The following is a 15,752-nucleotide window of genomic DNA, read 5'->3' on the forward strand; positions in this document are numbered from 1 at the left end:
CGAACCCCACATTTCACCGCAGATGCCATCAAGGGTTTGCTTCAACACTGGGGGAGTCCCCAGGGTCTGCCGAGGCCAACCTCCATGAACTCGTGGGAGTGTGCGGTGGAGCTGGGGTGAGGAGGTGCTGCATGGCGTGTGCTCCACCAGGGCAGCCTGCAGCCCTTCACCATGCAGGGCCTGGCTTTCTGATCTGAAGTAGGGCATGGGCCACATGCTGGGGCTACGTGAGGACGGTGTGCCCAAGAGGGCGCCCTGCCGACAGAGGGGCAGACCAGAGGCATGAGACAGGTGGGGTGGGGGCAAGCCTGAGGATGCACCATGTATCTGGCCAAAGGAATGGAAATGCAGGCTCCCTGTCCCTTCCTCTACCATGGGCCAGTCGCAGGATCTGATAAGATTTCTCTACACCATGAGAAAGACATGAGGAAACATTTTCCTTGTCCTCCTTCTTTTTAGATGATAAACTCCCATGCCTACTCGGCACCGGCTGGACCACCTGTGGGGACATCTCTCTCTCAACTCTCCCCTGAACAAAGACAGACATCGCGGCCGGCTGGACACAGAGCTCTTCCAGGTCAACCCCAGCTGGACGTGTGCAAATCATCTGTGTGGATGGGCAGTATGGCCTGAGGTGGCCACAAAGGAGGAAGCCGGGGCATGGCCCTTCTCCTGCCTCTTCTCCAGGGGTCTGGCCCAGCCAGAGCACACAGTTCCTCTCTACCCCATCCTTCCAGGTCTCTTCTCCAGGAAAACAGGGGTGGGGGGCTAAAATGTGCAAGATCTGGGCTGTCAACGCAGGTGCTCTGTGACTTGTGGACACCTGCTAGGGCAGGTGGCAGGGCGGGGGTGTCAGGGCCAGCAGGGCCAGCAGGACCAGGGCTGCCTGGCCTGCAGCTGCTCCTCCCTCCTCTCGTGTTTGCACAGCTCCTACTTGGAGTGCGCTGTGGGGTCTGGGGACCCTAGTTCTCACAGCCCCAGTTGCCTCCAATACGAGCCTTAAGTTGCCCAGGTGCCCTTGTCTCTACCCAAGCAGCTCAGTCACATCCAAGAACTAGGTTTGGCAGGTGTGGCCTGGGCAGAGACCTGTGTGCCCTGATGTGAGGGTCCCTCCTGTCTAGGTCAGGGGCCACACTCGGGAGACCTGTCTCCCTTGCTCCCACCCGCCAACTGGTGTGGGCCAGGAGAGCTCTGCATCTGTCCGGTGGGTGGGAGACGTGCACGTGAGAAGGCGAGAAAACCTGAGTGCACTAACGGGCAGCGGCGGGTGCTGCAGTAAAAGGCTGAGGTTGGCAGTGGAGGCCGCGAGCGGGTCGGCTCTTACCTGACCACCTGCAAAAATGACAGGGGTGGAGGCGGGCTTTGGGCGGTAGGGAATGGTGGCACCTTTCGGTGGGGACTAGGAAAAGGGACAGGAGAGGGAGAGAGAGCGTTAGAGAAGCCTGGCAGCCGGCCGTGGGGGCTGCCTTCCCGAGCCCGCCCCTCTGCATAGACCCCAAGCTCCAGACTTGGCCCAGGCAAGGGCTCAGAGGCTGTGGCGGTGCTGGAGGGAGCAGCCCATTCCAGGGGGCACCATGAGGAGCCGAGCATCCTCGCAGAACACCAAGGGCAGGGCGGTGCCCCCCATCCTCACGGCCACTTCCTCCAGACAGGCTCCTTCCCACCAAGGCCCCCACCCCAACACGACCCTGCCGCCCAGTCCAGCAGGACGTGGCAGCGCTGTGTAGTGTGGCGTGTCGGTTATGGGAGGCCAGCAGGGCAGCCACCTGCTCGTGGGACCCTGCTGAGGGCTGCTGGCTGAGGTGGGCTCTGCAGTGCTCGCTCATCCTGCCGCCACCCTTCCTCCTGGCGTGGCCCTCGAGGACCAGAATGTGCATGGCATCCATGAGCTGGGCCTGGCTGTGACTTCACAGGTGGACAGCTTGGCATTCTCTGACAGAAACGCTTGAGTTCTTTGGCAAAAGCTGAGCCTCGCACACAGCGCTGTGGGAACTGCTGTCCAATGCCCCCAGGGCTTTCCTGGTCCATGACAACAGTCAGTAGAGATGGTCCCAGGAAACTCATAAACATCCAGTGTTGCCATTAGAAAAACACCATTTTATTACATAGATGCCAAATGAAGTATTCCACAATCAGGATGAGGTTTGCTATAGTTTTCCTTGGTTATTCTGTGTCCAAAATGTAGGATTCTTATCTTAGGTGAAGGACATTCTTAAGCACCATAACCTTCCCCAGCCCTCTTCACCTGGTCAGGAGTGGTCAGCCACTACCTGGCCCCACTCCCTGTGCCCTGGGAGCAGGTCCGAGGGATGGGCCAGGAGGCACTGAGGGCTACAGGCTGTTGCAGCACAGGGAGGCTGGGAATAGCCTGCCTGTGGGTGTTTTGGGGCCACAGACCACTCAAGGGCCAGCGGCACCCCAGGCCTATTGGGTGTGACCTTTGAGCACACGATGGGGGACCCACCCCTCAGGGTGGGCGCAGTGTCCATGGTAGCACAGGCCTTGCTGGGTGACAGTGTTGTGGTGGGGATGGTGCAGAGTGGGCGTGAGCAGGCCCAGGCTGGGTCTGGGTGATGCCAGCAATAGGGAGGCCCATCTTCTGTGTTCGTGAGGTACTGACCAAATGCCTCCAAGTGCCTCCATGCAGACCAGGGCTCACTTCAGGCCAAGGCTTCGTAGTCAGACTCAGGGTTGGTTGTGGAAGAATCATGCTGGAGGGCCACAGTTGACCTCTGTACTGTACCACTGCTGCCCTGCCCCTGGCCGACCTCCTCAGCCTCTCAGCCCCAACAAGGAAGGCCAGGGCCCCAGCCCAGAGCTCCTCTCCCCTGCCCTGTTTTGCAGTACTGCATGACTGTGACTCCCAATGCCCTTCTCACCACAGAGGAGAGACTCTCTAGCAGCCGATGTTCCTCAGGAGGGGCCAAGCACACAGACCTTTCCTTGATGGGCACAGAAGTGCAGGTGGCCCACAGTTGTGACACCTGTGTTATCTGCAGGCCCCACGCAGGCTCATCTGTCATGGGACAGCCCTTTCTTTTGCAATTTTAGGAGTGCAAGGCATGCCCCATGCGCAAGCCCCAAAGTCCTCTGATTGACAAGGAGGGCCTCAAGCCATCCTTTGCTTTTATTTCCAGCTACACTGCTTCTGTGGGTGATGCACCCTCCTCCCCTGGGAAGAACGGCTCCCAACCCTCTGCCAGCCACAGGATGTGAAGAATAGGTGTGTCTTGTCAGGCCAACATCCATCTTCTGTTTGTACCTGCAGCTTCCCTGTCTCCCATGTCACACCATCAGGAGGAGTCAAGATGGTTCTCACACTCAGCCTGGGGCACCGACATACCACAGCCCATGGCCCTACCTGCCTCTGAGGGGGCCAGTGTCTTCCCACCACCAGCGGCAGGCCATCAGCTGGAGGAATTTGACAAGACCATACACTTTGTCCTAAGAGCTGGGCACCATCCCTGACCAGGGACGTAGGAGGCAGGGTCATTTGCTGCCACTCCGAGGGTGCCACCTGCAGGCCTGTTTGGTGAGCCTCGGGTTTCCAGTTACTCAGACCAGCAACACTCTGTAACCCTGACCAGTGTGTGGGGGAAATTCACAACAAGAATATTTTGAAAAATGTTTTAGACTTCTCAAAATATCATACCTCATGAAAATAAAATCATGCGAAATTTTAGAATTAAACATGGGGTTTGAGGCTGGGTATGGTGGTGCATGCCTGTAATTCCAACTGCTCCAGAGGCAGGAGGATATCAAGTTTGAGGCCAGCCTGGGCAAATCAATGAGACCCTATCTCAAAACAAAAAGACTGGGGATGTAGCTCAGTGGAAGCACACCCCTGGGTTTAATCTCCAGTGCTGAAAAACAAGCAAAAAAAGAAACACGGAGTCTGAGCGCAGAGCCAAATATGAAAAGGGACAGAGCTGGTGGGCGTCTAGCAAGGCTATGGCTGCTGGGGGACCCCAGCCCCAGCCAGGTGTGATGTGGACGCACAGCCTGGCCACAGGAGGGGGACAGAGGGGAAGCCAGCCGCCCGTGAGGCAGGAGGACCTTTCTTCTGGGGTGGGCTTGCTGCAGTCGCTTTAGTAAAGACAAACAGCTACTGACAGTGCCGTGAATTTGGCTTCATTTTGGCTTTGACTGGAATTTGATTCTTGGGTTCTTTCCTCCTTGTCTGCTGCGACTCCTCTGCTTTGTTTTATCCTTCTGTGCCCTCATCTCTATCTCCACGCTGGGCACTTTGTGTGTTCGTCCTGAGTCTGCCCTGTTGGCCTCAGAGGCAGTTCTTGGTGCCATCTGCAGACCTGGGGAACACGGAAGCTTCCGGCCCCATCCTGCTGAGATGGGCACTGCAACCCTCCCTCCCCCCTCACCTCCACCACATTGGCCTCCACAAGGTCAGCCCCTCCAGGGCGGGCTCTCTCTGGCCTCAAACCCTCTCACCAGGACAAAGCTGTCCAGCTCCAAAGTGAGAGAAGTATGCTTCTTCCTGTGCTGTCTCTGAGCTGACAAAGGTGGCACTGATGCTCCAGGCAGAGGGGGTGTTGGGGGGCAAGGGCAGACCCCAGCTGCCCTCCCCAGGGAACTGCAGCCTGGGAAGCTGGGTCTAGGGACTTCCAGATCCTCATGTCATGCCCCAACCAACCGTGTGCATTCTCAGCATCAAGGAGGTGCCTGGGCTCTGCCAGGACGCAGGGCAGCCAAGCGCAGAGTGAACCCAGCGCTGAGCGCAGAGAGGGTGGGCTGGTGACGTGACTGTACCTCCAGCATGACCACACAGATCTGCTTGACGCACTGTATAATGGCATCTGGCGTCCCTGAAATGGTCACTGCCCGCTCCGTGGAGTTGGGCAGCATGTCCCCGGCCACCTGGACTTGGGCACCTGTGGACTGGAGAAAAGGGACATTGGAAGTGGACAGTAGAAAAGGAGGGTGGTATTGTGCACAGGATACGTGGTATCTCCAGAATCTTGGGGATACTCAGGGTAGTCTACACAATGGACAGCCCTTCACTTGACACACGGCCTGGCTGGCCATGCTGCACAGGACCACAGTGTTGCCTCCTATGTCCCCTCCCTCCACCCCTGCCTGGACACCCAGCCTCTGCAGTCTCCTCTGGGAGCACATGGCCCTCAGGCAGGAGCTGTCCCATAGGGGCAGGCACACTGCACAGGAGGCCATGCCCCTGGGAGGGCATGGAGTTTGCAGGAGATGGACTGCTCTCTCCTCACCCAGAACCCCATCTCCTCCAGAGTCCAGGTCGCTTGGGGACCTCCTGGGGGCGTGTCAAGTGGGTGGTGCCTCCCATGTCAGGGGAGGCCAGCTTTCCTGGAGTCAGGTGTGTGTGAGTACCCACGCCTCCTGTGGCTCCATCAGCACTGCTCAGAGCGGGGACCCAAAGCCCTCAGGCCTGAGCACAGCCCAGAGCCACAGGACTGGAAGGACTGGAGACCCTCCCTAACCGCCAGCAGGGCTGCTCCCTACACGAGGTGCACTGTGTGGGTCCCCCACACTCCACTTTTCATTAGTTCATTGGACTGACTGTCCCTGTTGCATGTAAGCGTCAGGCTATCAGAACCTGCAACAGCTAGTGCCAGTGATGGCAGGCTGCATAGGGGACGTGCAGAGAGATGGTGGGGAAGATCTTGGTACCTCCCTTATCTCCTTGATCTTGGAGCCGCCTTTGCCAATTAGGGACCCGCACTGGCTGGCTGGGACCACCAGCCTCAGCGTCACTGGGGGCTTGCTGGTAGCAGGGCTGTTGCTCATGGAGTTGATGATGTCCTAGGGAGGAAAAGATGCATGTTGGCACCACATCAGTGAGTACAGCTGCATGGTTGGGATACTGAGAGGAGTGTGCACAGCATCTGTGCCCTGCACCAGCCCCATGCACCTTGCAGGGCCCATGAATCCCTCCCCCATGGGGAAGGGACACAGAGGACAGGATGGGTGGTCTCCAAGCTGCAGAAGACCTCAGGCAGGGCACACAGATCAAAAGGACAACTGTGGCCGGGTTTGGTGGCACACACCTGTAATCTCAGTGGCTTGGGAGGCTGAGGCAGGAGAATCGCGAGTTCAAAGCCAGCCTTAGCAAAAACGAGGTGCTAAGCAATTCAGTGAGACCCTGTCTCTAAATAAAATACGAAATAGGACTGGGGATGTGGCTCAGAGGTTGAGGGCTCCTGAGTTCAATCCCCGGTACCAAAAAAAAAAAAGAAAAGAAAAGAAGTCTGAAGGCCTGGGGGTACCAGGCTTGCACAGATAGACGTGTGAGGTGGGAGCACTGCAGAGCAGAGACCATCTGGGGTGGGTATGACAAGCGTGACTGCCAAGGGTTGGAGGTGTAGGGTGGAAAGTGGCTGTCTGGTGCCCCGCACTGAGGTGAGAGATGAGTCAGAAGGCGAAGGGCAGCAGAGGTATGATGATGGGTTTGGAGCCGGCCTGCCTGGGTAGCCATTATGTTCAGCTTGTGGTTTTGACACAAAGGAGACATCCAGCTTCTGGTTCAGGCTGGCCACTGATGGGGCAGGCGATACCTCCAGTGTCTGGGTTGTGAAGAAGCAAGGACCTATGGAGACCCAGGCCCCACCACAGTGTGCAGCACATCCAGAGGGGCTCCCCACGTGCGCTCGCTCTCCACGTGCCCAGCTGTCTCAGGAACGGTCCCTCACAGGGCTCCACCACTTTCCAAGTTATGATTTGTGTAACAATTTACTCCCCACCAACTCATGCCTCTCTTCTTTTTGAAAACAATATTAAGTCATGAAAAGTAGCACATTAGATCGTTCTAAAGTGACATGTCAGGAGGTGCATGAGGACAAGGAGAGAGGTGTCCCTTTAAAGCAGACCTGCCAGGGCCAGTGGAAAGGGAGCTTCCAGGGGGCTCTCTGCCTGCAGGCTGGACAAGGAAGTCACCAGGAAGTTGCACAGCTCTGTGCGTGTGAAAACCCTGTGACACGTGGGCAAGTCACTCCGGCACCGGAGAGTCTGCTTATAGAGGAAGCAGCTGGGGCAGGGGGAGAAGCCAGACAAGAGAGTCAAAGACAAATGCCTGGGCCAGGCTGTAGGTGCCCAGGGAGCTGGGTCCACAACCTCTGTGGTCCCCAGCACAGGAAGTCAAGTCAGAGCCTTTGCAGTGCTTGGCCAAGGACTGCAGCTTCCCTCATGTTTGCCCTGCTTCCCACTCAGGACCACCCGAAAATATGCACTTGCTCCAATCCATCACTAGGAGGCTCTGCTTCTGTGACCCAGCCTCTGCTCCCAGCAGCGGCCCTCCCAGGACACTCGGATCGAAGGCTGCCCTTGCTCAGCACAAGTTGACCTCCCGCACAAGTAAGGGTGGCCAGCCCTCTTGCCATAGCTAGCCCTGCACATGTGGCCTCTGCTGCTCCATCCAGGTAGCCTTGCTCATCTCCACATGGACCCCGCTCCCACCCAGGTGTGGTTCTCCAGAGGCCCTGTGCCTGCTGTTCCTGCCAGGTGAGCATGGCGGAGTTGGCTCTGGGTCCGGACCCATTCTCAGGCACGGAGCTCCTGGGTTGTGCATTCCCAGCCCGGGGCCTGGTCTGGCAGCTGGTTCCATCTGTTTACCTCCCTGGTGGGTTGAGTCACGCCCTTCCATCCCCCTGCTGGCTTCGGTGTGTTGCTGGTCATGACGAGGAGCCTCAGGGCCAAACACAAGCTGGTCATCCTGGACTAACATCCACATGGACACACCTGGTTCTCAGATGGAGCTCTCCTCCTCTCGACTGTCTGTGCTAAGAGCTTATTTGATGTGGAGGGACTGTCCCTCGGTTCCACTGATGGGGTTGGGGTGGCTGAAGGTATGTGGGCTGCAGTCCTACTTGCTGCCAGCTTCCACGATCTAAGCCTCCTCTTCCTGAACCCTGAAGCCACTTCACCCACTGAAGCCCTGGTTCCACACCTGCCCATTTGTGGTGTCTCTCCACCAAGCATGACTCGGGCCTTTGGTGAGCACTCTGGGGACACTAGACTTGAGTATAACGGTCCATTCAAGAGGAATGTTATAGCTGGTCGTGGCAACTTATCGAGACCCTAATCAAATTGGTGAGACCTTGTCTCAAAATAAAAATAAAAATGGGGGGCTGGGGCTGTAGCTCAGTGATAGAGCACTTTCCTAGCACCTGTGAGGCACTGGGTTCAATCCTCAGCACTGCATAAAAATAAATAAATAAAATAAAAGCACTGTGCCCATTTACAACTGAAAAAAAAAATGAATAAATAAATAAATAAAAATGGGCTGGGCTGTAGCTCAGTGGTGGAGTGCCCTGGGTTAAACCCTATATATGGATATCGCCTTATAAAAAAAAAGTGGACAAGGTTTCTCATGCCCAGTGGAGCAGCATTTTTTGTATCAGTGTGAATAGGTTTCCTAATGAAATTCTGATTTAAAAATCGTTTCACTGAAAGATTCTTTGGCTAAAGCAAATAAATAATTTGACAGACCTCAGATGCTATCCAGTAGGTCCTCCTTCCTAGCCCTCTAGCACCTCCTGCCCCGATTCCCATCTTTTCAACACATTCCCCCGCCCCCCCCAACTCCACCTCTGCCTTTTCCCAACAATGCTCCTAGGACCCCTGATGCTGAGTACTTGTAGAATCCCCCAACCAAACTGGTGACATAGGCAATTTAAACCTGAACCAGAGCTGAATTAAGAGCTATGATGAAGGATTTCTCCAAACCCAGACAAGATCAGCAACTAACAGAAGAATTTGGAACTCTCTGGGTACAGGACTCAGGGTTACCTTAGGTAATATCAACTTGACCTTCTCCCCACAAATAAACCCAACGGTCAGAAAAGGTAGCAGGGCAAAGTCTCCTAAAAGCCATATCCAAACACTTCCAATGGAAATGATTGGAACAACTGTGCCCACAGGGAAAGAAGAGACCCCTGGGTTCTGGGAAGACTGGAAGGCAAGCTCTGACAGCAGTCAGGCTGAGGAGTGCGGGCCTGGGAGTCCCTCTCCATCCCATCTGCTCAACAGAGTCAAACCTAATTTGAAAACAGAAATTAGGACAGGGAGTGTGTGTGTGTGTGTGTGTGTGTGTGTGTGTTGTGATCCTGTAGCTGAAACACAACACCTGGCAGAATATTTAAGAGGGTTCTAGAACAAAATAAGGCAGGACCAAAATGAACTTGTGGCCCTGCAGCTCACACAGGCAGGCGGCCCCCTCACTGCCACCAGCTGCGGACAAGCACATGTGGACACTGAGCAGAGGCATCACTGGGGAAGGAGGATCCTATCCTAGAAAGAAAGCCCCCTTGGTACAGATCAGGGAAGAGCACCAGTTTCCTTCCTGCCCTCCCCTGACCCTGGAGCTGGGTGTGTGGAGGTCTAGGTAGCGGTCTCCCTGGAGCCTGAGTCCAGGTAGAGTACCACCCTCCCTAGATGCTCCTACAGTCACTTGCTTCCTTGTGTGGGCCTCAGCCCTGCCCTCACCAGTGCGTCTGCAGAGCAGGACAGCCACATCTGGGCACCTTCACTGGGCTCAGGTGCTTGGACTGCCGGCCCAGGGGCACTGAAGCACCACCACCTCTTCCAGGTCCTCAAGAGCAAAACCCACAATTCCTTTGTGGTTTGGTTCTGATGTCATATGAGATGATCTCCTACCTTGTGTAGAAGACAGGAAACCTGGGAGGGTTCTGTTTTCTGCCTCTTGGCCTTGGCAGACCCTGTTGGCAACTTGACCAATTTCCTCAGAATTGAAGCTGGAGGTCATTAAGTCGGGTGATGTGGACCCACAAGGAAGCCCTAAACCCCACTGTGACCCTTTAGAGAGGGAGTCTCTAATGAGGTCCTAAGAGTGAACTCTAGTCCAGTAAGGCTTGGGTCCTGATAACAAGAGGGAGACAGCAAGGATGTGCCCACAGAGAATAGGACCATGAGAAGGTGGCCATATGCAATCTGAGGGAAGGGGCCTAGGAACAAACCAAGCACCATGATACTTTGATCTTGGGCTTTCAGCCTCCAAAACAGAAAACAATGCCTATTGTTTAAGCCACCCAGCTGTGGGACCTGGTTATGGAGGCAGCCAGGGCAGATTAAGAACATCACCAGCCTCATCTCCTTTAGAACACAGGGCTCCACCCAGCAAGGTCAGCCAGATGCAGGACTTGTACTCATGAGCACCTGTCAACCACCAGAGAGAAGGCACGCTTTCAGAGGAGCATGACCTTGGGGCTCTCGCCTCTGCTGGAGCCCCATCGACACATTAGGAGGAAAGGGTGCTGAGACACAGCTTTGCTTCCCAGAGCCATGACTGCACACAGGGAGAACACAGAAGCTGAGGGAAACGCTCTGCAGATCATCACACCAGACACACCTCTTGGACTAAGGCTGTACCTCTAGCTAAACCCCTCAAGGATGTGCTTGTGCGCATTCAGAGATGCTGCTGTGAGCTACCAGCATAAGTCCCTAATACTGAAGAGGAAGGAAGGACAGGAGGTGCATGACCCCTTCCCAAGGTGAACTCCAGTACTGTTGCTGGCTGGTGGTGCCTAATGACAAACACAGATGTTAGCGGAGTTGCCTGTTGAAACTACTCATGTAGGAGCAGATACATTGGTCACTATGTGAAACCCACATTGGCAGGAAACTGTGAGACAGTGAGGGCATTTGTGGCCACGTGTCACCTGTCAACAACATAGTCCTGGAGGAACTGTGAAAATGAGGCACGGCTGTGGGCCTTGAGCTCTTGGGGTGGCTCACCAGCTTCCTCCCTCCCTGGGCTGAGTGAGGTGTCTCAGTTATGGCACTGTCTATTTCAGGATGTGTGGAACATTCCTTTCTGAAAAACTACAGCTTGTGATAAACTGCTTGGTTTTGTGTTTCCAACCTGGTGTTTGCCCATTTTTACGTGACACGATAAATGATTCAGGACACCCACTTAATGGGAACCATTATGAAAACTTACACTGTCATACTATCCAAATCTTCTGGGAAGCTGGAAAGACCAGTGACAATTCAAATGACCAACACTTTGAGGACTGGGATGTAGCTCAGTGGTACAGCATGTGCTTAGCACGCGCTCAAGGCCCTGGGTTCAATCCCAGTACCAAAACAAAACAACAACAAGAAAACAAGCAAATTAAACAAAAACTTCCACAGTCTCTGCTTCCTTAGGCCATGTAGTCCACTCCCTTGGGTTCTGCCACTATTGACTGGTGACTGGAGGGTCCAGGCCTTCAGGGATTCCACCCTGATGTTAGGCTCTGTCCTGCTGCAGGCAGAAATGGCAATGTATGGTAAGGGACCCATACTCCCACCCATCACCAGCAGGGCAAGGCTGCTTCCCAAACACCCTCTTCATGATCTTCCATCAGGAGGGCTTATCTCCTAACAAAAGACCAGAGAGCAGCTGCTCTGGAACCGTACTGGGAGGGGACTTCTACGGCATTGCTGGAAACAAACGCAGCAGAGACTCCAGGTTGTGGGTTCTGGAGCTCCACAACTTCACCCAAGACCATGACTCAGCAGTCCACAGACCCTAGGAAGTCACTCAGAGGCCTATCAGCATAAGTGGCTCCACAGGGGTCTTCCAGAAAAAACTCCAAGGGGGTCTCACACTGGGGTCTCGTGGACCCCCTAGAAATTCACACCAGGGGGGACTCATACTAGGTCCTCACAGACTCTCTAAACCCTAAACCATCACTCCAAAGAGGGCCTCACAGTGTAGGGACCCTCTAGAAAGACACACCAAAGGGGACTCACAATGGGTTCTTAGGGACCTTTCAGAGTATCATGCCAGGGAGGACTCATACTGGTTTGTCAGAGTGCCTCTAGAAACAGCTACCCTTCAGAAATAGACCAAGCCCTTTATAGAAAGTTGTTGACAGTGGACAGTCTCCATTTAAGATGTCATTCCAGGACACCTTCTCATTTCTGTTTTGGTTTTTATTTGCTTATAATCATTTGCTATAATGTGTATCTGGAAGGTCTCCCAAGGGGGCATGTGTTAAATCTTGGTCCTCAGCCTGTAAGAGGTGGGGCCTACTGGGAGTATAAAGTCACCGTGGGTGTGCCTTTGGTTTTGTTACGCCACTTGCTTCTGCCATGATATGCTGCCCACCTCCCCTAACCCACCAGGGGCTTAAAAGCAAAAATTCTGCATATCGTAGACTGAAACGTCCAAAACTCTGAGCTAAAATAAGCCATTTCTCTTTGTAAGTTGATTTCTCTCAAGTAGTTGTTACGGTAATGGAAGGCTTACTAGCAGAAAAATGGGTTATGAGAAGTGGGGCTGTTGTTATGATGATAACTGATGAAGTGGACAATCTTTGGGGATTGGTTTAGGGAAAGAGTTTAGTGAAGTTTGAATAATCAGACTGAAGAAGGACTAGAATGCTTTAAGGGGAGTTTAATGGCTGATTCTGGTTGGGGATCTGACCGGAATGCTGATAGGAACGCAGATTGAGAAGATTGGGTTGATGAGTCTTCAGATGGAAATGACAGCTCTACTGGGAATTGGACTAATGGCCAACCTGTGTTACATCCTAGACAAGAACTTGTCTATATTTTGTTCACGCCCTGAGACTTTGTATGAGACTGAGTTTAATGGTGACAGACTAGTTTATCTGATACTGGTAATTTCAAGGCAAAACAGCATTCAGGCAGCAATAAGGGAATTATTGGCTGCTTTTGGTCAAATTTATAGTAAGTAGGAGCAAAAACAGAGCAAAACGTTTTGGAAAACTTCCAGTTCATCCAGAAAAGAAGACTGTGCAAAGGTTTAGCCAAGGAGGATGCAGTTGCTAAAGAGATTAACACAATTTTTAAAAAGTCAAGTGCTTTACACTAGGACAATATGAAGGATGCCTGGAGGGCATCTCAGAATGGGCAAGGCCTAGTCATCAAAGGTTCAGAGTTGTATAAGTGCAAATTTGTTTCAAAGACTTTCCAAGGCAGAGCCTTTTGAAAAGAGAACCCTTCCCATCTAGGACTACCTAAGCTAGCCAGGCCCTCAGGCCAGGCACAGCTCAGGCTGGCAGCAGACCTCGCATCATCCCTGTTGCTGGTTTTGCAGGCATGCAGAATACAGGAATTACGGTGTTATGGAGGCTGCCACCAAGATTTCAAAGGAAAGCCTGGGAGGACAGGCCTGTGTGGCAGGGTTGGAGTCCCTACAAGCATCAGGGTGTTGTGTGGAACTGTGAGAGTGAAGCCCAAGCTGGAAGGAAGCCCCAGGACGTTAGAGGTACCAGGAGCATGAAACACACTGCTGAGGGAACTGCAGGCAGGAAGCAGAGCCAGCCCAGGAGAGAGGCTATGTGGGCGGCAACCAGGAAAGCCAGGGGCAGGCTTGCCCAGCTCCTTGGGGCCCACATCCCACCAGACTATGCCTAGGATGCCAGACCTAGAGCTATAGGACTTAATGTTTGCCCTGCTAAGCTTTGGTCTTGCTTTGGCCCAATACTTCCTTATCATTCCCCTATTCCTTCATTTCAGAATGGGAATTTTCACCCTGTGCCAGTTAAGGAACAGTTAAGGATTGGGGGACACTTGGAGATAGACTCGGTGCACTTTGAATTGTGAGATGAACATGAGCCTTTGAGGGTCAGGTGTGAATTCCCATGGTTTGCATCTGGAATGCAAAGGTCACCCAACATCCCTGTGTTAAAGGCCTGATTCCCAGCTTAATGTTGCGGGAAGGCAGTGGAATCTTTAAGAGGTAGGGCCTATTGGGAGGTTTGAAGTTACTGGGGAGGTGCTTTTGAGGAAACTGTTGGACCTCATTCTCCTTCTCTTCTCCTTTTTGTGTCCCAGCCATTAGGTGAACTGTTTGGCCACATGCTGCCCATGTCCTACCAGAAGCCTGAAAGCAATGGTTCTGCCCAATCGTTGACCCTTTAAAATAAGCCTTTTCTCTTTATAAGTTGACAGCTCAGGTCCTTGTCACAGGGACGGGAAGCTGAGCAACACACACTCCTCCTGTTCCAGCAGGCCCCTGGCTGGTACCCTTGATGATGGCTCCCGTCTCTTTTCTTTTCACTATATGGTATCTGTTAGGCCAACATACTGCTTTCAGTGTCAACCTTAGATCATGCCACATCCCACCACGGTCTTCAATCTTACCGTCCACCCTCTGTGCCACTGGTTGCCAGAGCCCCAGGATAACAATAATGGTAACTGTTGCCTGGTAATTCTAGTGTTGTCGATTGAGATACTGGAGTATTGTAGCTGACGGTTTTTCCACTTGCACAAACACGGGCAAGGGACCCTACATAAGTCAGCTAGTTGTGACTTTGCTAGTTTCACCTACCTTCTAGGAATACAAATGTCTATTGATCAGTGAGAAAATCTATTGGTTAGTCTAAATTTGACTTCAACAACCTTCACAGAGCAATGGAAGAGACGTCTGCAGACCGTGTGTGACCAGCCAACAGAGCCTTGGTTCAGCTCTGTCCTGAGCAACGATTCTTTCCTGGCCTCCAGGTGACTCTGCCAGCACTGCTGCCTTTGAAACCAGGAAATCTCAGGGCCTGTTAGTCTTAGACTGACTGGTAGCTCATGTACCTCATGGAAAGAGGGTTATGAGACCTCTCTGCATGGAGACCTTGATCCTACAAATTGCTGTGGCTGGGAATTCTGATTCAGATTTGTGTCCCAACACAAGGCCACCTTCATCACTCAGGAGCTCTTCTGGAGGAATAACTGACTTACTGCTCAGTGCACAGCCAAAGCAGTGCTTCCCTGTGGGAACCACACAATGAGAAGACTGCCGGACCCACCACTGACCCTGGCAGAAGTGCTTAGGGGTAGGGCAGACCGACCACCTGCTGGCACCCTTCTTATTGGCTGGTCATGGTGGCATCTGCAGCATGGCTAACACTTGCTGGGTGAGGATCAAGGGCACAAGCCACGCATCACTGGAGGGAAAACACCACTGGCTCGCCAAGCCTCGCAGCCTGGGCCCTGGGGCACATGGACCCAGTGCACCTTTCAGGGACACACCACTTTTTTTTATGTCACAGTGGTCATGGCTGTTTCTATCCAGAGTCCCATGTGTGTCAGTGCAACCACTCTCATCACGGACAGCTGAGATGGCATAGTGGCCAAAGGTCATGACTCTCCCAGCACAGGTGAGCATGAACAAATCTGGACCCCAGGCGAGAGTGACCAGAAGGGGAGACTAAGACACTGGCTCTGCACACTGGGGACAGCTAGGCCACAAGTGGCAAGAGGGTATTGGCCTGTACCTCTGCAGCAGCCTGCCCAGGGAGCTCGAGCACAGCTCGAGCACATTGTGAGCATTTTGGCCCACAATGGTCAGGACCTGGCTGGTGACCACAGCTTCCCACCTCCCACCCAGGACCAGCCAGAGCAGGCAGATATGACCCCTAAGTAACTCACATGGGATTCTGATGGTTGGGAGTCACCTCCAGTTCACAGGCCCCAGCTGCCACCAGCTGCACACCTGGGACCCACACTCAGTCTACAATGCAACATTTTCCTGCCCTGCCTGTGACAAGAAACGGTGGCCAATCCCTTGCCATAGCCACTTTCATGGACACTGCTGCCTGTTCTCAGAGGGCTCCCTGTTTATTTTCACAAAGTCTGCCTCATTACTTGGCCATCCTCATTTTTGACAGAGAAGTTTAATTTCCTGGCTCAATCCCCGTCTCTGGATCAAGACACTAAGAGGAAACACACAGACACTAAGCTCTAACTCACCGTCAAAAGCTCACAGTGCCACACACACACGTGCACTTCCACTAGCAGACAAG

The 15,752-nt window shown here is 53.5% G+C and overlaps 1 protein-coding gene across 10 annotated transcripts in view; it reads right to left on the reverse strand.

Moving 5' to 3' along the window:
* Window positions 1-15,752, reverse strand: part of Pcbp3 (poly(rC) binding protein 3) — a 221,859-nt gene that overhangs the window by 19,735 nt on the left and 186,372 nt on the right. For 8 of the 10 annotated variants that reach the window (XM_027922249.2, XM_027922252.2, XM_027922251.2 and 5 more), the window contains 3 exons: window positions 5,659-5,790; window positions 4,768-4,896; window positions 1,325-1,399 (listed from right to left, as the gene is read on the reverse strand). In XM_027922249.2, coding sequence (XP_027778050.1) covers window positions 1,325-1,399; window positions 4,768-4,896; window positions 5,659-5,790 — 336 coding nt within the window. The remainder of the gene's footprint in view (window positions 1-1,324; window positions 1,400-4,767; window positions 4,897-5,658; window positions 5,791-15,752) is intronic. The other 2 variants (XM_027922250.2, XM_071614965.1) reach the window with 1 other exon arrangement.

The sequence above is a fragment of the Marmota flaviventris genome, chromosome 8, assembly GCF_047511675.1.
Source record: "Marmota flaviventris isolate mMarFla1 chromosome 8, mMarFla1.hap1, whole genome shotgun sequence".
Lineage (NCBI taxonomy): Eukaryota > Metazoa > Chordata > Mammalia > Rodentia > Sciuridae > Marmota > Marmota flaviventris.